The sequence below is a fragment of the Notolabrus celidotus genome, chromosome 5, assembly GCF_009762535.1.
Source record: "Notolabrus celidotus isolate fNotCel1 chromosome 5, fNotCel1.pri, whole genome shotgun sequence".
NCBI lineage: Eukaryota > Metazoa > Chordata > Actinopteri > Labriformes > Labridae > Notolabrus > Notolabrus celidotus.
The window spans coordinates 7,847,184-7,869,160 of record NC_048276.1 but is presented as its reverse complement, the minus strand read 5'-3'; the positions used below and the strand labels follow the sequence as shown (position 1 = coordinate 7,869,160).

The following is a 21,977-nucleotide window of genomic DNA, read 5'->3' as shown; positions in this document are numbered from 1 at the left end:
TAGCTTAACAGTTAGCTACAATGTTTGTAGAAGTATGCTGCTTTCAAAAGAAACTTGTAAAGTTATGAAGTTGTGTGAATGGTGGCTTTGCGTTCAGGTGGTAACACTGATGCTAGGCAATGGCTACATGAAAGCCAACATTTCAATCATTGCCTTCCTTGCTTTATAAATGGAAATGCTAATTTTACAGTTCTGAAATGTCAAACAGATCAAAAGGCAACAAAGTTAACAATCTAGATTAACACTTGCCATGGCTCCTCTTGGTCCCATACATGGCTAACGTTAATCAAACCACGTTGTACAAAGCTGTGCACTCGCTAATGTTAGGCCAATTTCACTCCTTTCATTACAGACCATATCAGTTACATTATAACATAATGCATTTGCCTGAAACTGGAGTCCATGGGCTCCACCATTTATGAGAACATCATCAGAAATGTCACAATTCCTGAACTCGATGCTTTCAGAAAATTTCAACTTACGATGTCATGAGTACGTTACGATGGGGGCGTTCATTTGGTTATTTCTCGTGAACACGGTAAACACGACACCATTTGAAGGCTCCAGTGAGCTAACAACAGGTAATCTGTTGAATTGGAACTTTGTCAAAATGTTAAATGGCTAAAATGAATAAATACTTTTAATAGAATAAGAATATGAAATAAACCACAACAGTATCAAAGAGTGTATTTGATAAATGTTGAAAGGTAATGTCCAACAGTGCTGCTGTTAGAAGTGAAGGCTAACCACATTGAAGTACTTCGCCTAAAGTGCAAGAGAGTAAGTGGAACAGCTTTCAACAACAAGTGGTAGATCTGAAGTACAAAGTCAAACTTAACCAGATCAATTTGAACCCTGAAAATTCAAGTGCATTCAACATTTCATAAAAATAGCTTATTATGAATACATAACAAATTTGAAAACAAGTATCAGAGAAGTGGTGTTGAGCTCTTGGGAGTCATAATCCAGCATTAATGCATTACACAAGGCCATGTGAAGTCCTCCCACTCATCGACAGACAACATAAACATTAACCAGCCAACAACAAAGACACCTTGGCAGCAAAGTAAAGGCTAAATCTGAGATTGACAGCTTCAGATTGATGGATGGAAAAATCTTCTTGGAGCTTACGCTGTGAATTGGGCAAAGGTGGCGTTAGAAAAACTGACGATGCAATACTTTTTGGGTTGCCTGGATATTCAGCCTGCCAGGTTTTTGCTCGCCATTGATGGGCTGTAAAGTGTGCATGGAAATACAGGACAGAGAGTGATAAAGTTGTACAGTAGGTAGCTGCTGTCTCACCTTGTATCCTGGGCCGAGCTGGTGGATGGCAAAGATCTGAGCTGGGTTGAGAGCTTCACTGAAAACGTAAATGGCTCCCAGCTGACCACAAAACACCCTGTTAGCGTCCGCTGTCTCCGATGAACCCAGGAAACACTTATCATAGCTCTGAGGAAAAAAGCACAAACACAAGTTATCAGCTTAATTGAAATATTTTACATTTCAGAACGATACCAGTGTCCTTTTCTTTTTGTTAATAAACTAAGTCTGGCTTCCTTGAGTCTTCGGTACACCAGCCACAGTTCCTCCCTGTCTGTTTTGAGCTCCACATTTTTAAACATCTTGTTAAATTATTCATTTTGAAGCTCTGGTCATAAGTTCATAGTTTCTGCAGAGATGAACACAAAAGATGGTGGAAAAACAGACCCAACTTCTGATGCTCGCTTGTTACAACTTTCGTTATCACCTGCTATTAGGTTCTTTATGTCCCCTCCCCTTTCATCTTCTCTGTCCCCTTCTCTGACACCCTTTATCACAATGAGATCTTCAATTTTCTGCTTCTGAAACATGATGGGATAAGTTTTATCTTTGGCCTTTGGGAAAATACAAACCCCTGATAGCATCAACACATTTTGAGACCTGCTCTTTCGCTCATGAACCTTTTACTGAGTCACAAGAACTAAAAGACACTTTACCCCAAGGCTAAGATATTCCTTGCAGAGACCAACACCTGCTCAGGGTAACTGCTGCAACGCTCAGAGGCGACCCGGAAGGAAGTGTAATGGAGGCTCTGCTGCCACTGTAAGGTCAGGGTACCTGTCCCCAGCTAAATGGAAAAGTTTGAAGCTGGAGTTTGGGCGAGCTGTGCTGGAACGCGGCCCAAGGGCAACTCTGCCCCAGCTGACGAATGCAGAGGGCGAACCTCAAACGTTTGCCAATATCACAGTAGGAGGGAAGAGGAAGTGGAGCCAGAGCAATACTGGATTTCTAAAGCTGGTGAAGGTGGCTTTGTTTGGGGGCAAACCTTCATAGAAAGCAACATGTGACTCCCAGAAAATTAATTTTTAGAAAGAGGATTCAGAGTACTAAGATCAGCAGCTTCACTGTCTCTGAGTATATGACGTGTTGTTGATGCCTCGTGTGTTTTTTCTGGCATTTTTACCCTTCCAAATGTCAGCACACATAATAACACAACATCTCTGTCCCTCCATCTTACATCATTGGTGTTGACGTGCCAGGCCATATCCCCGTATGAGACCAGCTGACCGTTGACATAGCAACGGATCTCTGAGTTCCTCCAGCGGTTGTAGATGTGGACGATGCTGATCATGTACCACTGGAAAACACAGGAAACAAGAGCAGAGAAAGATGAGAGGAAGAAACACAAAAATAACACATTCATGGTGAAATTAAAGAAATAGATTTTGCTTGTGTTGCTTTAATACATTATTCTGCACACTCCCTGTTCGAGGCCAAGTGTATGCATATGTTTTATATGTATTTACATCACATCCTCATCACCGCAGGACCACCTCCTCTTACAATAGTCCACACAAAGGACATCAAGACAAAACATTCACACACATCAACATGAAAACAATACAAATACAATTTAAAACACATGCAAAGATGTCTATATTCTACATGTATTCTGCTGTGGAAAAGGTCTTGTCTCTTTCTCCTGTGGACACTCTTGAACTAACAGAACCTTAAGGATTTAAAATAAATTCTCGGACACTTAGTCATTGAGTGAGACAGCTCACCATGCCACTATTTATTATTTCTGTCCCTTATTGTGATATCATGTCAAACATTTGACCTCACTCATGATGACCCTGTCTGTCTTATGTATTCTGTATTGTTTGTTATATATTTGTTACAAAACAAACTTAAAAAAGTGAAGAAAAAAAAACATGCCAGCAATTCAAAAAAGCTCTTTCACAATAAAAGCTTCAACAGCTGGAGGTTTAAAGGTGACATATCACGCTTTTTTCATCAATATATATTGGTCTAAGAGGTCACCAAAACATGTCTTTAAAGTTTATGCTCAAAAAAACACTTTGAAATCAGATTTTGGTCTGCCTGAAAAGCCCTCTTCTTCAGTCCTCCTCAGAACAGTCTGTTTTCTCTCTGACCACGCCCCCTCAGGAAGTGGATGTGCCTCGGCTCTCCAGCACGTTGATCTAATGTTTACATGTCAGCTGAATATACACGGCTGCCCAGAGATCGCGTTACTTCAACCCTCTGAATCTGATCCAGAATCTGATCCTGACGGAGAGGCGCCTGCAGCAGGACCTTTCTGAAGGATTGGTCACAGATTTAGTGTTTCTTGTTGTTTTATTTATCAGTATTTATCAGTATATAGACGTGTGTCTTGGTACACAGCTACGAACATGTAACTATGTGGCTATGCTAACTAGCGCTAGCACTTATCCATGACAAATAAAAATCATCCACTAGATCTTCAAATCTGCAGACGTGGGGAGTAAAACCGACCTCTACCAGAAAGGCAGCGGGACCTTTTCTGAAGGATTGGTCACAGATTCTGTGTTTCTTGTTGTTTTATTTGTCAGTGTGTAGACGTGTGTCTTGGTACACAGCTACAGCTACGACATGTAGCTATGCTAACTAGCGCTAGCACTTATCCATGATACATAAAAATCCTCCACTAGATCTTCAAATCTGCAGACGTGGGGAGTAAAACCGACCTTTGTGTTCATTAAGACAGCCTACAACTAGCATGCCTCCCTCCTAAGCTCCTTGTTAGCACACATTTGTGCAGGTAATGAAAAACAGAGGAGGGATTCAGTTTTATTTTATACAGTCTATGGGCTGAACAAGCTCCGAGCTCTGACTCCGTGACAGACCGGATATTGTTGTTACGTAACAATAACACGGAAGTCTGAAACGGCTCGTTTCACACACATTAACAGAAAGGTGTAGAAATCAGAACAGGGGCAGAATGGATTTTTTTTATTCTCTGGGGGTTTGTAGACATGCCAGGGACACATATTTCAGGTAGAGAACCATTAAAAAGTCAATTTTGCATGATATGTCACCTTTAACAGTAGTTTTAGAGTTAGTTACTTAAGTTTAACTCTCTAACTCACTCCTCCAAATACCAACATTTAGCATAAACTCTTATTTTAAATATCCTTCCTTATAATTTTTATTCAACTGATCTTACTAGCGACCTGTTTTAAATGCAGTGGTAGTTTTTACCTGTTAAACACACCCCCATGCATGCCAATCAAAAAACAGTAATGAGAACATCGCTGTGATGCAGACTTCTTGGAGCTTTGACAGATTGTTTGCATTTTTGTACTTTTTACTTTCTTATCTAACCTTTATTTAAAGGGGACATATCACGCTTTTTTCATCAATATATATTGGTCTAAGAGGTCCCCAAAACATGTCTTTAAAGTTTATGCTCAAAAAAACACTTTGAAATCAGATTTTGGCATGCCTGAAAAGTCCTCTTCTTCAGTCCTCCTCAGAACACTCTGTTTTCCCTCTGACCACGCCCCCTCAGGAAGTGGATGTGCCTCGGCTCTCCAGCACGTTGATCTAATGTTTACATGTTGGCTGAATATACACGGCTGCTCAGAGATCGCGTTACTTCAACCCTCTGAATCTGATCCTGACGGAGAGGCGCCTGTAGCAGGACCTTTCTGGACGATTGGTCATAGATTTAGTGTTTCTTGTTGTTTTATTTGTCAATATGTAGACGTGTGTCTTGGTACACAGCTACGAACATGTAGCTATGTGGCTATGCTAACTAGCGCTAGCACTTATCCATGATAAATAAAAATCATCCACTAGATCTTCAAATCTGCAGACGTGGGGAGTAAAACCGACCTCTGCCAGAAAGGCAGCGGGACCTTTTCTGAAGGATTGGTCACAGATTTAGTGTTTCTTGTTGTTTTATTTGTCAGTATGTCGACGTGTGTCTTGGTACACAGCTACAGCTACAGCTACAGCTACAGCTATGAACATATAGCTATGTGGCTATGCTAACTAGCGCTAGCACTTATCCATGACAAATAAAAATCATCCACTAGATCTTCAAATCTGCAGACGTGGGGAGTAAAACCGACCTTTGTGTTCATTAAGACAGCCTACAACTAGCATGCCTCCCTCCTAAGCTCCTTGTTAGCACACATTTGTGCAGGTAATGAAAAACGGAGGAGGGATTCAGTATTATTTTATACAGTCTATGGGCTGAACAAGCTCCGAGCTCTGACTCCGTGACAGACCGGATATTGTTGTTACGTAACAAAAACACGGAAGTCTGAAACGGCTCGTTTCACACACATTTACAGAAAGGTGTAGAAATCAAAACAGGGGCAGAATGGATTTTTTTTATTCTCTGGGGGTTTGTAGACATGCCAGGGACACATATTTCAGGTAAAGAACCATTAAAAAGTCAATTTTGCATGATATGTCACCTTTAACAGTAGTTTTAGAGTTAGTTACTTTAGTTTAACTCTCTAACTCACTCCTCCAAATACCAACATTTAGCATAAACTCTTATTTTAAATATCCTTCCTTATAATTTGTATTTAACTGATCTTACTAGCAACCTGTTTTAAATGAAGTGGTAGTTTTTACCTGTTAAACACACCCCCATGCATGCCAATCAAAAAACAGTAATGAGAACATCGCTGTGATGCAGACTTCTTGGAGCTTTGTCAGATTGTTTGCATCTTTGTACTTTTTTACTTTCTTATCTAACCTTTATTTAAAGCTCCTGTGAGAAGTTTTTGAGTGGCTGTGAATCGGATCCAAATTGAAACCAATGTCTTTAAATGACTTTCAAGAGCAAACAGACCAGGCAATGATGGCCTACTGAAAAAAAGGCATCATGACATTTTCAACAGTAACTACTTACAATGAGGGGAATATTTGGCTGTTTTGGTCAGAAAAATTTAAGACATTTAATGAACCTCTACTTTTGGGGATCATTGATAAGGGCCTCCAGCTGTGCAAGATTCTTTTCTTTTAACTTCTGTATTTTTGGTAAAAATGTATGTCTTTTCAAAGCTTCCGCTAGAGGCATGAGATCTCCAGAATGTTGGCTAACATAGAAAATAACAATGTGTTAACATCAGTCAATAACCATAATTTTCATTCAAATCTATCTCCTCTGTCTTTGTGATACCATTATTATTAGTGATGTGCATTTGTGTCCATGAGTTAGGTTTTATAGATCCCTCCCTGGAGATGATACATGGAGGTCCCAGAGGGGGGAGGGTGGACTGCGGTCAGAGGAGGAGGAGAAACTGGAATTTCTGCTGGTGTATGCATAGCTGTGGAGTGGACAATACACACACACACACACCCACACACACACACTAGCACATGCACAGGGTGGACAAAACGCTGTGAGACATGGTGACTTGTAAATTGATCAAATGGAACCACTGGGAACTTTGTTAGGCAGTGCAGGGATTCCACTGGGTCAGCAAATACTGCAGAAGGCCATCTCATCAAGTGAGTGTGTGTTCGTGATTGTGTGTGTGAGTGTGTGTGTGTGTGTGTGTGTGCAGGATGGACACAGAATGCTGACAGTGCGGTACAGGGGCAGTGTGCTGGTCTTAATTGACAGACCTTATCAACACTCCAAGTGAGTGCAAGGATGGATACAAGACAGCGGCATGCTGTCTCATGTAACAAGTGGCACAGGATTACAAAACGCAGCCTAACACTGGCTAAATTGAATTTCTTGGTTGCATTATGTGTGCCTATATATGTGTGTGTGTGTGTGTGTGTGTGTGTGTGTTTGTGATTCTTACCTTGCGGGGCTGGAAATCGTATTTCACACAGTGCTGAAAGCCTTTTCCTTTCGACTTCAATGATGTCACGATGAGACAGTTTCCCACAAAGTGTGCAGAGTAACCAATTCCTTTACTGGTGCGAAAACTGCAGGAGAACCAAAGAAAGAGATTCAGACTCTAAATCTGTGTTTGGAAATAACTCTTCAGTTCAAACATGATAGCTCTAAATTAAAACTAATTATGGTGCTTCTCAGCGAAAAGAAGAAAATGTGGGTGACTGAGTGACTAAATGATATGTTCACCACAGAGTTTCATTTGATTTAAGTGAAACAGAAAGACATTTTTAAAAGGATATTAACTAAAACAAAAAGCAAACGCTTGTTAGATGTGCTATGCTTTGAGTTGAGTTAATAATAGAGTGTTTGTGCTTCTGAAAAGTACCACTACAACTGCAAAGAGCTGTCGCTGAGAGAATTCAAACCTTTTTCATCAATAAGAGAGCAAAGAAAGAAATCCTGCCAGGTGAAGTATCTGTGGGACACCTTTCACATATTGCATCATTTAAGCCAACACCAGTCACAAAAGCAGGATTTTTTACAAGCAGAGAAGATGTATTTTTTTTCTTTGCAGCAGCACCAGGGGTCCCACATCACAGGTTTGAGGAAAAACATTCCTAATCCCCTTCCCTTACATCTCTCCCTATAATATTCCTCTTCCTTCTCTCATAACCGCCACATAAAACCAAGTCTCAAAGCGAAGCTTCTTCACGAAATGAGACATATTTCACTTCTAAAACAGTCCCAGAAGGATCACACTCACACACACACACACACACATAGCAGAGCCAGAAAGCAGAGATAAATCCCTCTCAAGTGAATCCCTGCTATATGTTAGGAGTGCATATAGTGTGTTATCACGGCCTTCATTCAGCTGTGAAGGCCTGTATCAGACAGGCGGCTGGAGTAGCAGATGTGTCTGGGGGGGGATGATAAGACCTGGGCCAAAGGAGGAGAGTGCCCCCTCCTCCTCCAGATCCCCTCACACAATGGCAACCTGACAAAAAGTTACTATGGAAACAAGATAATGTACTGACGTCTTGATGGTATCCAAAGGCGCGAGCATTCATGTCATGCTTACTAATTTTTTAGCAAAACCTGTGCATAACGAACCGGAGTGTGAATATGTTAGGGGCGGAGAGGTGAGGGGGAGACGCTGCTGGTTAGCGTGACGGACTGGAGAGGTGGTGGGAAGATGCCAAGCAGAGGAGTAAAAGAGTTCAATTAAATAAAAGGTCAAAGCTAATGAAGCTTCATAGTGGCTAACGGCTTGCTCTTATAACGCTAACGTGGAGGCCGGGGAAGTCCGGAGCTGCACGATGAGCAGAGGCATCCACCGCCAGCACACCCTTAATGGACTGCCTGACATTTAGAATTATCATCTAATTCATTATCTGTTTATCTATTAACTTCCTGTCGCTGTTATTCAGTCTGATGGGCTAAATATTTTACATCAGGTGCTCTCCCAGGAGTTCTGGACACAAATATGTTAGAATTAAGATTTGTTGCCCTTATTTTCTTCACCTCAAGAGAGGCAGAGTTATGCGTATCTGTGACGTGGGTTCGGACATGTTTTCATCTCTATCAGTGTTGTTTGAAACCTACTGGCTGAGAACATTAAGACTCCAGAAATGTAAAAAACCCACAGTTTGAATATGTTTTCATTGAATAACTTGCTTAATATTAAAGGTGACATATCATGCTTTTTTCATCAATATATATTGGTCTAAGAGGTCCCCAAAACATGTCTTTAAAGTTTATGCTGAAAAAAACACTTTGAAATCAGATTTTGGCATGCCTGAAGAACCCTCTTCTTCAGCAGTCCTCAGAACACTCTGTTTTCTCTCTGACCACGCCCCCTCAGGAAGTGGATGTGGCCTCAGCTCTCCAGCACGTTGATCTAATGTTTACATGTTGGCTGAATATACACGGCTGCTAGCAGACCACGCTACTTCAACCCTCTGAATCTGATCCTGACGGAGAGGCGCCTGTAGCAGGACCTTTCTGAAGGATTGGTCACAGATTTTGTGTTTCTTGTTGTTTTATTTGTCAGTATGTAGACGTGTGTCTTGGTACAAAGCTACAAACATGTAGCTATGTGGCTATGCTAACTAGCGCTAGCACTTATCCATGATAAATAAAAATCATCCACTAGATCTTCAAATCTGCAGACGTGGGGAGTAAAACCGACCTCTACCAGAAAGGCAGCAGGACCTTTCTGAAGGATTTGTCACATATTTAGTGTTTCTTATTGTTTTATGGTAGGCCATCAGCGCCCCAGGAGTTTTTTGTGTTTGTGTTTAATTACTGTTGCGTGCCTATTAGGGATGTACATTTTAAGTATTTTCCGTGATCGATTTTTGGAAATGTTAAAGATCAATTATCGATTAATTGATAAAAAATAACATTATTATTCTTACGTCAAAAACTATGCCAAATAGGTTGTTTTCCCCCTAAATTATATTTTCTACAGCAACAAAATGCATAGAACTGACGGGATTGAATACGGGTACATGTTTGACACGCAGAATATCAACGATCAGGCTCATTAAAATATTCTACGCGGACATAATCTTATAAAGTGAAGGCTGAGAGTACTAAGAGAAAAGTACTTCAGACTCCCAGTGTCCAGTTTTCTGTCTACTCGTTCTTATTGAGAAAAATAAACATGTGTACACGGTCAGGTGTCAGCCAGGAGCGCAACCGGGTCATAATCAGTCCCGCTGGAGAAAAGCTCAGACGGCTCTGATGTTGCTGCTCTGCAAACATAGCATACCAGAATTTCCCACCTGTCTGTTGCCTTCGTATCCAAAGGTGGGAAATGTCCTGTTTAAAGCTGTCAACCTTTGTGCCCGTGTTGTTGTTGGCAGCAGTTTTGTATTGATCCTCTTTTAAAAAGCACACGTGGAGACCTGACGCACAGCCGCAGCCGCCAGCTGAGCATCTCCGCTGTGCGCAACACCTTTAACAGCTGATTCACATCGAAACATGCTTTAAACTTAAAACACCTCCCTGATAGATGAGTGTAATATGAGACCACATGATGTTTGTTCCACGTGACGGAAAATTGATAACAAAAATGTGTGTTTCGAGTAATTTCTTAACAAGCAATTAATCGATAATCGATTAATTGTGGTCATCCCTAGTGCCTATGTTACAATAATGAACTGCTATCTTAGGCTCCAAGGAAGACGAGTTAGAACCAAGCGGCAACCTCTGTTCTCAAAATATGAAGCCCATGCCAAAGTGTTATAAACTGCAGTTCATTGAGCGTCCACTAGAGGCTGGCTGCAGAAACACCGGAAACCACATACATACCCATTCAAAGAAGACGATCTTTACAGCAGAAATAAACGTGTTTACAGCCTGGTTCAAAAAACGGCTTCAGTCTGAAGAGCTCATTTCTCTTGAACTCGACAGTTCACAAGATATTAAGATGACAAGTTTTGCGCATTTAAAGACATGACTGACTTAACTGACAAGCGGGAACACTGTAGCTGTTTGCTAGGAGGCTCAAAGCCCGCCTCTTTACCTCACACTAGCTTGACAGACGTGAGGTTGAGTTCAGCATTACCCACCAACAATCTGCTTCAAAAACAGGGCTTCAGAAACAGATGGGTGGCGTAACAGTTGCTACGTCCATTTATTATACAATCTATAGTCAGAACAAAGAAGCACGAGCTGTTTTGGGTTGTTGGTGGAGCTGGTGCCTTATGTGCAGAGGCTGCGGTCCTTGTTGCACTGCATTGATTCCCGATCCTGACACCATTATGTGCATGTCAGTCCCCCCCGCTCCCTGCTCATATATCTTGTCTCTCTCAAGCTGTGCTGTCAAAATAAAGGCAAAAAGGCCAACGAGAAGCTACGACAGGTTAGGTCTGCCTCCCCTACCTATAGCAAGGGAAATCAGCCGCTGCTTGGAAGCCCTGGACGAAAACTATACTTCCCAAGCTTGTGTTGATGTGACAGCATGTATACTGAGTAAAAAAGCATTACTTAATTACTTAAAATAATTGTTACTTATCAGAAAACATGATTGACAAAAAAAATAATGTTGCACGTGAAGATTCTGCGTATCCAGTGACTGTTGTTTTGGCTCCATCCTCAGGCTAAGCTTTCAGTTTTTGACATATCATTAAAACAGACACCTAAAATCTGCTGTACACATTCATGCTCCAACAATTAACAGATTGTATGCTAATGGAAAAGCCTCTTAAAAATCCAAGAATCCACCAGAAGGCACAACTACCAGCACACAGGTATTCAATCACCTGCCCTGTACCCTGTTGACAGCTAATGTGGAGGATTATTAGACCAGAGCAAAAGTCTGCAGTCCACCGAGTGCTCCCTCACACTCTGATTAAGTGTTGTGCACTCTCCCACAACCTGCATCATTTCTGTTCACTTAAGTTAGTTTCTTCTTACTCTAACCAGAATGCCTTTTGACACACAGAAGGAGCAGACCTGAACCTGGGTTATTCAGCTGTGCACTTTCCTTAGCTCGGATCAATAGTAATAGCAGAAGCAAGACACAGTTTGTACCGTAAACAATAATTAAATCTCATTTCAGAGTAAAAGTTCTTAAAGCTGTGCTGCATAAATGAGTACTTTAAACAGGGACACAGGTGTTTATGCATCTTTTACAACCTTATTTGCTTTGACTGCTAGAAGACCAACAAAATCGTCCTATGTGATATTGAAGAAACGTACAAAACTTACATTTACTATTAATATTTTGGGATTATTTTGCTGCAGTGAAACTCCTCTGTCTCAACAAATTGCCATTGGGTCAAATAACAAATCAGAAAGATGTATCTTCAAGTGGAAAACCCTGACAATGCTGAGCTGACTTCAGTCTCAGTGTCTCCTCTCTGTGAAGTAAAAATGGCGAGCTACTTACCAATAGAGGTACGGTTTGTCTTTGTCCACGTTGATGTTGTTGAGTGGATCCTGTCTGAACCAGGTGTTGATGGTGAATCCATTCTGGTAAGGCCATTTGGCAATTGGCGGCAAAGCTATGGCCTAAGGGGGAAGATACGCACAACACTTTAACTCACACCAACGTTTAGTGATCAATATGTCAATCAGTCAATCATTACCTCGCCCTAAAGCTCCTGTGAGGAGTTTTCAGCTGGTTATGAAACAGACTGAAAATAACAGTGATGCTACTATATGACCTACAAACCAGAGCGCCAGCTATTGATGACCTAAAAAGACTGACTGTTTTTATTTTTATCCTTTAAAAGCCTGTAAGTTAGTATTGCCAAATGGTGGAGAAGAATCAGATTGAGAGGATTTGCAGTACGATAAAGACACAGACTTTAGTTTTTTACATTTTCCACAGCATATACTCACAATATGTGATCATTTCAAATGTTGAACAAGCAGAAATACTACCTAAGCATGTACAGGGCCAGTAAGCAAAATAAAAGAAACACTGCTTTGTTAACAGGGGGCACAAAAAGAGTTAATTTTCCATTCTCACTTTATAAATCTGTAGCAAGTGTAAGTTAAACATGGTGTTGAGTAATCTCAATAAATTACTAAGATGTTAAACCAGAAGTGAACACTGGATTTTCTTTTATTCTAAATATTTTAAATCTCTTTTTAAAACCATTTTAAAGACTTGAATTCCTTCTAACCGCTTTTACTTCTATTTTATTATTAATTTTAGCTTTTATCCAATTAATTAATTGTTTAAAATTGTATTTGATTATGTTATTTGATTATTTATTGTTTACATTTATTTTTATTTTTTTATTTAATTTATTATTTTAATGTTCCTAATGTATCCTTTTCACTTTTTCTAATATCGTCCTCTCATTCTGAAAACCTCTTGTATTGTCCTTTAAATGCTTTTATTTACTTATCCATTTTTATTTATTTATCTTTATTTATTTATTTTATTTATCCTTGAAAAAACTCCTAAATTACTAATTAAAAATGTAATTTAATTACTCCTCCCTCTGATGACTGAATTATATTCTGTACTCTGTGCAATAACATGCAATACACTGTACAATATCCCTGCCACTTTAACATCCTGTATACAATAACTTCATTCCCAGTGCTTTTGTACATGGTGAACTGTAACTATTCTGCGTTTCTGTATATACTCGTTATTAATCCAATTTATATAACTTAATTTGTATATATATGTTATTTTATTCCTTGTTTCTATTGATATTTTGACTTTTTCACACTGTGTATAAGAACATTCTGCAACAACTGAATTTCCAACAAGGATAAATAAAGTATTACTGATTCTAATTCTGATTCTGATAAACACTCATTTATTGGTCTACTGTCACACCACTTCATTCTGTTTAATTTACGTGCATTCTTTTTAACCTCACGTTGTTTTCTGTTTTGCATTGTTAGAAATATCTCCTCCCTGTCTGTCAAAAGGTTTACTTTGTTATTCGAACCATGCTTTGTTTCTCAAAGCACTTTGTAAACATTTGTTTTTAAAGGTGCTATATAAATAAAGTTATTATTATTATTATAAATATCTTGCATACATTATAAGGGTAAAAAAAAAAGACTGAAATGTAAAACAGGAAGTTCAACTAGTTTTATTTTGAAACTTTTTGCATGCATTTCTGGCCTTTATTGTGGTTAACGGGGGGGGGGGTCTGCAGAAGTAAGGGCCTGACAGCGGAGGTCTGCAGCTAGACTATCTTGCAAAATAAGGACAAAAACTGAGAGTTCTGCACTGAAGAATTAACTTTTCATATCTATGCACTGTTGTGATGAATTACCGTCTAAGAAAGAATAGCATCAAGGAAAACAAGTGCAACATAAATTGATCAAATGTCTGTAGGATGTGTGTGTGTGTGTGTTATCTTCGTCAGACTCACCGCTGCACTCCGTCCTGGAAAGTTGAAGAAGGTATCAGGACCGTGTCTCTGTGGCATCTGGTTCAACACTGACAGGAGCTTGATAGCATGTCTCGGCTGTAGGAGGCAGGATGAGAAGGAAGGGAAGAAGAAAGGAAGGAAGGAAGGAAGGATAGAAAAAAAATTGATTGTCATTACAGTGTGAAGGATGCCGGCAATCAGCAGCACAGCAGAGGGGGGGGAGACTATTAAAATAAACATGGTGTGACATCACATCTTAACCACAACCTCCCGGGATCAATAACTCTTCAATCACCTCAGCCTTCCCCCGACAACACCTCATCAATACCATGGCAACCCTTAATCGATCTGTCTCTGGAGGGGGGCTGCCGGGGGAGGAGGAATTACAGGAGACAGGGAAATAGGGGCGAGGTGGATGAGGTAGTGATAGCTACTGGATGGAGGAGGCTCTAAGAGAGCGGCTGAGGGGATGGATGATGGCGCTGCTGTAGACCACGGACCAGGGGTTGTTGATGGCCGTCGCCCTGGAGCCTGAGTGGAAGATAGATTGACGAGAAGCAGCGAGGGGGTATTGACTGAACTACTGGAGAGCGGCGGCTACTATACAGCCGGCACACCTCACTAGGTTGAGTCAGACATAACTATCCCATCATGCAAACCAGGGAATCTGGGCTAATCAGGGAGCTAGAGACGTAGGAATGAGACGAACAGGTAGGTTTGTAAGTGGAATTTGTGTTAAGCACTCTCGACTCTCCAATCCTGAATTCATCTCATTAACAGGGAACTCAAGAGAAACTGGCATTAAACGTAAGCATGAATCAGCAACATGGTTTAAATCTCCCCTCACTCTTCAAACCAAAGTCATCAGATCACTCAGGCCAAATGTGTACAAAAGTTATGTACTTAAAAGGATAACACAGTTATGCTGATGTTAAAGGGCAAAACATTGAAATGCCCTGTTAAAGTTTGCTTTAAAGGCTTTTTAGTTTCGACAGTCCTGACAGTGTGACTTAGATTATTTTTCAAGGAGACTCAACATTTTTCAGATTTTGAGATACTAATCTACTCATGCAGTGAGTCCTTCACAAACTGAAATCATTTCAATTCAGCTCTTTTTCAATAACATTCCTACACCCACTGATAAAAAAAACTCATCCAACGAAAGTGTTCACAATATCTGGTACAAGAGATATTATTTCTTTGCTGAGTTAAGAAAGTTTCACATGAGGAGACAGTGTTGCTTAATGCGATTCAATAATCCCAGACATACTCGGCGATTATTCGTAATCAAGCGGCGGCCGCGTTAACCAGCACCAGGACGAGGTGCTGCTAGTAGCGGGAACTGGCAAGCGCCTGTCTCGACCATAGACTGTGTAAATAATGGACGTAGTATCCGTGACGTCACGCATCTGTTTATGAAGCGCTTTTTTTGAGGCCAGGCATTGGCGGCAGCCATATTGGAAATGTTGAACTCAACACAACTTCTATCGCAGCAGGAGGCTGTGAAGCATCAAAAGCAGAACCACCAGAATGAGGAACAGCTTCTTTCCTGAGGCCGTAAGACTGCTGAACTCTGGTGGTGCTCTGTAATCTCGGCCGCTCCCACAGACTCCGATACCAACAGTACAATACAACGGACTAGCTCAAAACTTGCACATTGTATATTTGCACATTTAACTGCATTATGACATAACAACTCAATCAGTCCATGCACATTATTTATATTTGTATTTATATTTTTTGATATTTATTACTTTTTAAATTGTGTGTTCTTTGTGGCTTCATACGGGACCTGAGAATCCAAATTCTGTTCCATATCATGTGACTGCTTGTGTTGGTATGACAATAAAAAACCTTGAATCCTTGAACCGAGTGTGACATAAAGAGGCAGGCTTTGAGCCTCCTAGCCAACAGCTACAGTGTTCCCGCCTGTAAATCAAGTCAGCTGTGCCTCTCATTGGAAGACTCGTAATCTTAATATCTTTGGAATTGCCGTGTTATGAAAAAATTCACCCCCCGTACAGTGTGTGCCAATCAAGGAATTAGCTATCCAGACTACACTCGTTTTTTTGTACCAGGCTGTAAACATGTTTATTTCTGCTGTAAAGATCAGCTTTTTTGAATGGGTGTGTATGTGGTTTCTGGTACTTCTGGTGCTAGCCTCAAGTGGACACTCAATGAACTGCAGTTTATAACAATTCCGCATTGGACTCATATTTTTAGACCGAAGGTTGTCGCTTGGGAAAAACATACTTGTGGAAAAAAAACTCTATCCTTGGAGAAGGTTTGTTGAAGTTATATATACATATATGAGTACAGTATGTCTTCAATGAAAAAATGGCATTTGCAAGAGACATTTGGCTGAAAGTGGTTCAAGAAATCAACATGGCAAAAGCCAAAAACACACGAGAGTATAGTTGAGAAAAACCATGCAAAGTGGCTTCGTCTAATTTTTTATACAACCTGTGATTAAATACAAAATTGTTATTGGCTACAAAGATCTTTTAACATCACATGAACAGTTAGTTCATGTGAGCTGGCTTCAATTTTTGCGGTTGGAGGTTGCAGCTTGTTCTCGACCTATATGCTGGTGTTTCAGTGACGCAGCAGCGTGGCGTGTATGTTTACATTTTACAGCCATGCTCTGTCTCTCCAATTTCCTCAGTTTCTGAAACTCACACCACCACATTTTTGTATTTCCAGCGACTGTCTCTAATGTCTTTTGTATTTTTGATTGAGCACACCAACTCTGTTTCTTAAGATGAAGAGCTCTGGAGCTCGGTGTTTACTCATGTGGAGCTGCTCGGTGGTTCTTAATGGAGACGCTGCAGGGTACACGGCACAGAGGGATTCACCTGGAGGAAAGCAATATTGAGATCATGGCCTATTTTTGCAGTTTTCACCTTCACAGATGATTTGGCTGTCACTATTTGTCTGTTTGCATCATGGTTCCATCACTCTCACAGAAATAACACAGGTAAACCTCTGCTGCATTTACAACTAATTACAGGAGGAGACAAACATAAAACATATGCTAAATGCCCTTCTCTTGACTTACACTCACAAATCAATCTAAACATAGACACACACAGATAAATATACACCCATCCTTTATTCTGGGTTATTAGCACGGCCATCCCATTAAGTCACATCCAGACTAATGACACAAACAAATGCTGTATAATTAATCTACTGCAACAAATTTAGCTCCCACAGCCATTAATATTAGAGTACTGGCACACCAGGAAAATAAATGAAGGCGTCAGTTTTGGTCTATTTTGATTGAAAAACGTTTGATATTCAGAGATAAAGCAATGTTATGATGATGACACTATAATTAGACAATCGTGTGTTTTTTCTAGATTGAAATGAGGCGTTAAATTTAACTGTTATATAAAGCATTGTGTTATTAGAGGGAATGAATGAATGAATAAAGGCGTTTTTCGACAGGGGGAACTTTACCCCGGAACTATGTGCGTTTCTACGGTGGACCCAGGGTCTAAATTTAGTTCAGGGGTAGATCATCTCCCCCCCTAAAAAGCCCCTGCTAGGGGGTAGTACTTTTCTAAGGTCCTGCGGCTTTCAGGGGGGCAGGGCCTGCAATGCTGAATGTGTCTGATTGGTAGATTAACGGCTGTGTTTTTATTCCGCCCGCCGTGATTCACTTGATTTCTCTTTCTTCAATTTGTTCTATCTTTTTTCGTATGTGTGTGTACTTTTCAAAAGAAGAAGCTGTGATTCTCTTGATTTAGCAGCTTGTAACAGCAGTCTTCTCTCAGCCCACCGCGAATGCGTCTCTCCTGGTGTTACGGTTTTAAAAGTGACCCTGTAAACTGGAGACCTTCAGCTGAACGTGTCAGTGTTTGTGGAGTTTACACAGCTGTTGAAACACAGATGGAGTTCCTGGGAATGCAAACTAGTTTAGTTTTTATTAATATTTCAAAATATCCTCATCAGATATTTAATGATGGTCTAAAGACGTTTATGAGGGACGCATTCATCTGAAAGTCGGCAGTTAACAGGGTCACTGTTTAAACCAAAACACCGGCTGATCTCTGCCACAGCTTTCTGAGTTAAAAAGGACTTCAAAGCCGTGTTGAAATGTCTTTGCTACTTGCGCTCATCTCACTTGTTGCTTCAGTGAATGCATCTGTGATGAAATATAGCATGATAAATAAAGAAAGACAAAACAGACCAGAGAAAACCACAGATGTGTTCTTATGCATGGAAGTATGCTGCTATGAGGAGGAGGTCTACATTGAAGTTCTTTCATACAGACTTTCAATGTAATACAAAAACTGCATTTAATACCCAGTAAGAGATGTTAATTGATTTCAAATACCAACTTACTGCTCAATTTAAAAGCAATAAAATATTTAACGATACTGTATTCTGCCCTGCACCAGCAAAGCACAGAGGGATGTGTGTGTGTCCTTTAAGCAATAACATAAAGGTTGTCTTATTGCCAACAATACCCAGAGATACACACACACACACACACACAGAATTTAAGCATCAAATAATGTCAGTGATATCTTATTGCGTCCACAAACTTACCCAGATGCCGTTGTCTCCCCTCAGCATACTGAAGAGCAGCTTCAGCTCCTTGACTGTGATGCTGTAACTGGCCATGACTCCCAGCATGTCCACCAGGAGGTCTGAGGAACCAAACACACACACACACACACACAAACAAAGTAAGCACAAGAAATCAGTGAGTTTGCGAGAGCTCTCATAACTGTGTTTGTGAGTCAGCATTGAGAAGGTCTTCCAACGACACTTCTCTGATAAGATATGATGAGGTAATGCCATGCGGGCTGTGTCATTTATGATTCAGTGCAGGCGAAACCCAAGCCTGTGTCAACCCAGTACACGTATTACACACAGCCTTGAATTTAGAGCAGAGCTGCTGTGCACAGCATTACTTAACACCTGAAATGCAAACACTGCAGTAGGATTTCTTGTCGCATTAGTATATATTGATCGTAATACATCGTGTAATATGAGGCCGAACACGCTGAGGAAACGTGCAAAGCAACCTCAGCTGGCAGAACATGATGTCAAAGCTTTTCTGATATCAACATGTGACATGTTTGCATATTGTGTACAATAAAATAATACTTCCTTTGATTATGGGAGTCTTGGACCACTGTGACTCAATGTTGTAGATTCAGTTTATGTCTAGGATTAAGTTATGTATTTATCTTCTTATATACATTTCTTTAAAAAGTATTGGTTTCAGGGCGCCGTTGGCCAGCGCCCCACCATACACAGAGACTACAGCCCTCGTCGCAGAGGTCACAGGTTCGATTCCAGCCTTTACCATTTACTGCATGTCCTCCCATGCTCTCTGCTCCCCACATTTCATGTCTCTCTTCAGCTGTCCTGTCCTTTAAAGGCGAAAATGCCCCAGTACTACAACTCCACCAAGAACTTCTCACTAAGCATCGACAACCACAGTCACACCTTCCCCAGTAGTCCATAACCTTGGCATCATCCTCGACCCAACCCTTTCCTTCAATCCACACATCAGAAACATCACCAAAACATCCTTTTTTCACCTCCACAACATTGCACGGCTCAGATCTTCTCTCTCCTCCTCTACTGCAGAAACCCTCATCCACGCCTTCATAACCTCCCGACTCGTCTACTGCAACAGCATCCTTTACGGCCTTCCCTCCACTGACCTCAAAAAACTCCAATATGTCCAGAATTCAGATGCCCAGTTACTCACCCACTCCCACTCCAGAGCCCACATCACACCCATCCTTCAGCACCTCTACTGGCTCCCCATACAGCACAGAATCCACTTCAAGATCCTGCTCAAAGCCCTCAATAACCTCGCCTCCTCATACCTGACCGACCTCCTCAAATGTCACTCCCCATCTTGCCGCCTCAGATCATCAGATGTCAACCTCCTTTCCTGTACTCTATCACCAAGTCCAAGCACCGCACCTTGGGGGACAGAGACTTTGCCATCGCTGCCCCAACTCTCTGGAACTCTCTCCCTGCACACATCCGCAACTCTGACTCACTTCAATCATTTAAAAACCACCTCAAGACCTACCTGTTCAAAAAAGCAGACAACACATGACCTCCACCCCCACCCCACCTCTATCCTTGTTCTGCTTTATTTATCTGCTTTATTTTTACTTTTATTTTATGTAAAGCGACTTTGAGTATTAAGAAAAGCGCTATATAAATCCTATGAAATATTATTACCATTATTAAATATTACTTTATATCAGATTTATACTACTTTCATGTTTGTACGCTAAATTTAAGCCTACATCAGATGGTTAGCTTGGCTTAGCAAAAGGGTGGGAAGCAGAAGAAAACAGCTAGACTGGGTCTGTCTAACACAAATGTAAATCTAAAAAAATCTTTAAGCTAGTTCATGGATTGTTTCTGCTTGCTAAGCAGGGTTCCCACTATTTTCCAGAGATCATTTTCCAGAACATTTCCAGGACATTTTCAGTGATGATCAAGCTGGTATGACAGTCAAATTGAGTTCCTAATTTAGTTCCTAAATAGTCTAATATGTTCCTCTCAGTGGAAGTCTACATTGAATGATGTGCAGTCTAGGGCTATCCATGAAATCATCTCTTACATGCTTAAAAATGATGGCAAATCAATTACAGAACAATGCAACCACAGATGTACAGCACTTTATTAGTGCAACCAAGTAGCAATGATGGCCAACTCTCATCTCAGCTTTCTCTTTTCTCAAAAAAATATTAAATTAGCTAAGTACAAAAACGAAAGAGCCAGCAAAGGAATCTGGAAGCTGCCTTACTGAAATAAATAAATAATAATAATAATCTGAGGATCAGGGTATAAATTGACCTAAATAGAACTGAATGACAAAAATGGCCACAAATGTTGAATGGGGATGTGTTTTTTTAACCTTGTCAGGTCGCACTCAGTCATGTTGGAATCATTTTCCAGGACTATCTGTAATTTTCCAGGACATTTTACTTGTTCTCCCATTTTCCAGGTGTTTTCCAGTACTGGAAAACTGGTCAACTGTTTTCCAGGTTTTCCAGGTTTTCCAGGACGCGTGGGAACACTGACTATATCTTACTATACTATATTATTTTATATTACATTATTATTGTTTACTATAACTTATGGTCATATTATATACCCATATTTATTATTATGTTGCTTAATCTGTCATTACCAACTATAATCACACCATGTCAACCTGTCACTACTGAATCATTTTCAATACTGCCTGTAATTACTTCTACTTAATCCATTTGTAACATTTATCTAAATTCCATCAGTAACTTTGTATATATCTAAATTGTATTATATCTTTATTTATCTATTTTTATTTTTACTTATTTTATTTTACTAATTGGAACTTTTTCCGTGATTGTACTTGTCTGTGTTGCTGCAACAACTGACCTGGGAAGACAGAGACATATTGCCAAGTCACACAGTAACTGCCATGTAGTTAAATGAAGATGATGATGTATAATAATAAATCATTTAAACATGAAATACATATAAAGTCTATAAATAATCAAAATCTTAACATGTTAAATTCAAATTTGTTATTATTTTATATATATTTAAACATATGTAAGTATATGTTTATATATATATATTAAGTAGAAGAAAAATGATCAGTGGATGATGATTTTTCCATATAATTATGAGGCACTGCTTATAACGAGTTAAAACTGTGTTTTAGATTCCTCCTTTTTTAATGCAGAATTTTTTTATATTTCTTTTATATTTTTTTTAACCTTGTCAGGTCGCACACAGTCATGTTGGAATAATTTTCCAGAACAATCTGTGATTTTCCAGGACATTTTACTTTTTCTCCCATTTTCCAGGTGTTTTCCAGTACTGCAAAACTGGTCAACTGTTTTCCAGGTTTTCCAGGTTTTCCAGGACACGTGGGAACCCTGGCTAAGCCAATCTATTGCTCCCTCTATACTTGTGTCTGACACTCAAAGCGGTATCAATCCTCTCATCCTACTCTGGACATG

The 21,977-nt window shown here is 40.1% G+C and overlaps 1 protein-coding gene across 1 annotated transcript in view; it reads right to left on the bottom strand.

Moving 5' to 3' along the window:
- nbeaa (neurobeachin a) overlaps nucleotides 1-21,977 on the bottom strand; it is a 146,774-nt gene that overhangs the window by 71,874 nt on the left and 52,923 nt on the right. Inside the window, exons 3-8 of the mRNA XM_034684399.1 lie at nucleotides 18,532-18,632; nucleotides 13,975-14,070; nucleotides 12,015-12,136; nucleotides 7,077-7,203; nucleotides 2,498-2,617; nucleotides 1,303-1,449 (exon numbers count right to left, since the gene is read on the bottom strand). Coding sequence (XP_034540290.1) covers nucleotides 1,303-1,449; nucleotides 2,498-2,617; nucleotides 7,077-7,203; nucleotides 12,015-12,136; nucleotides 13,975-14,070; nucleotides 18,532-18,632 — 713 coding nt within the window. The remainder of the gene's footprint in view (nucleotides 1-1,302; nucleotides 1,450-2,497; nucleotides 2,618-7,076; nucleotides 7,204-12,014; nucleotides 12,137-13,974; nucleotides 14,071-18,531; nucleotides 18,633-21,977) is intronic.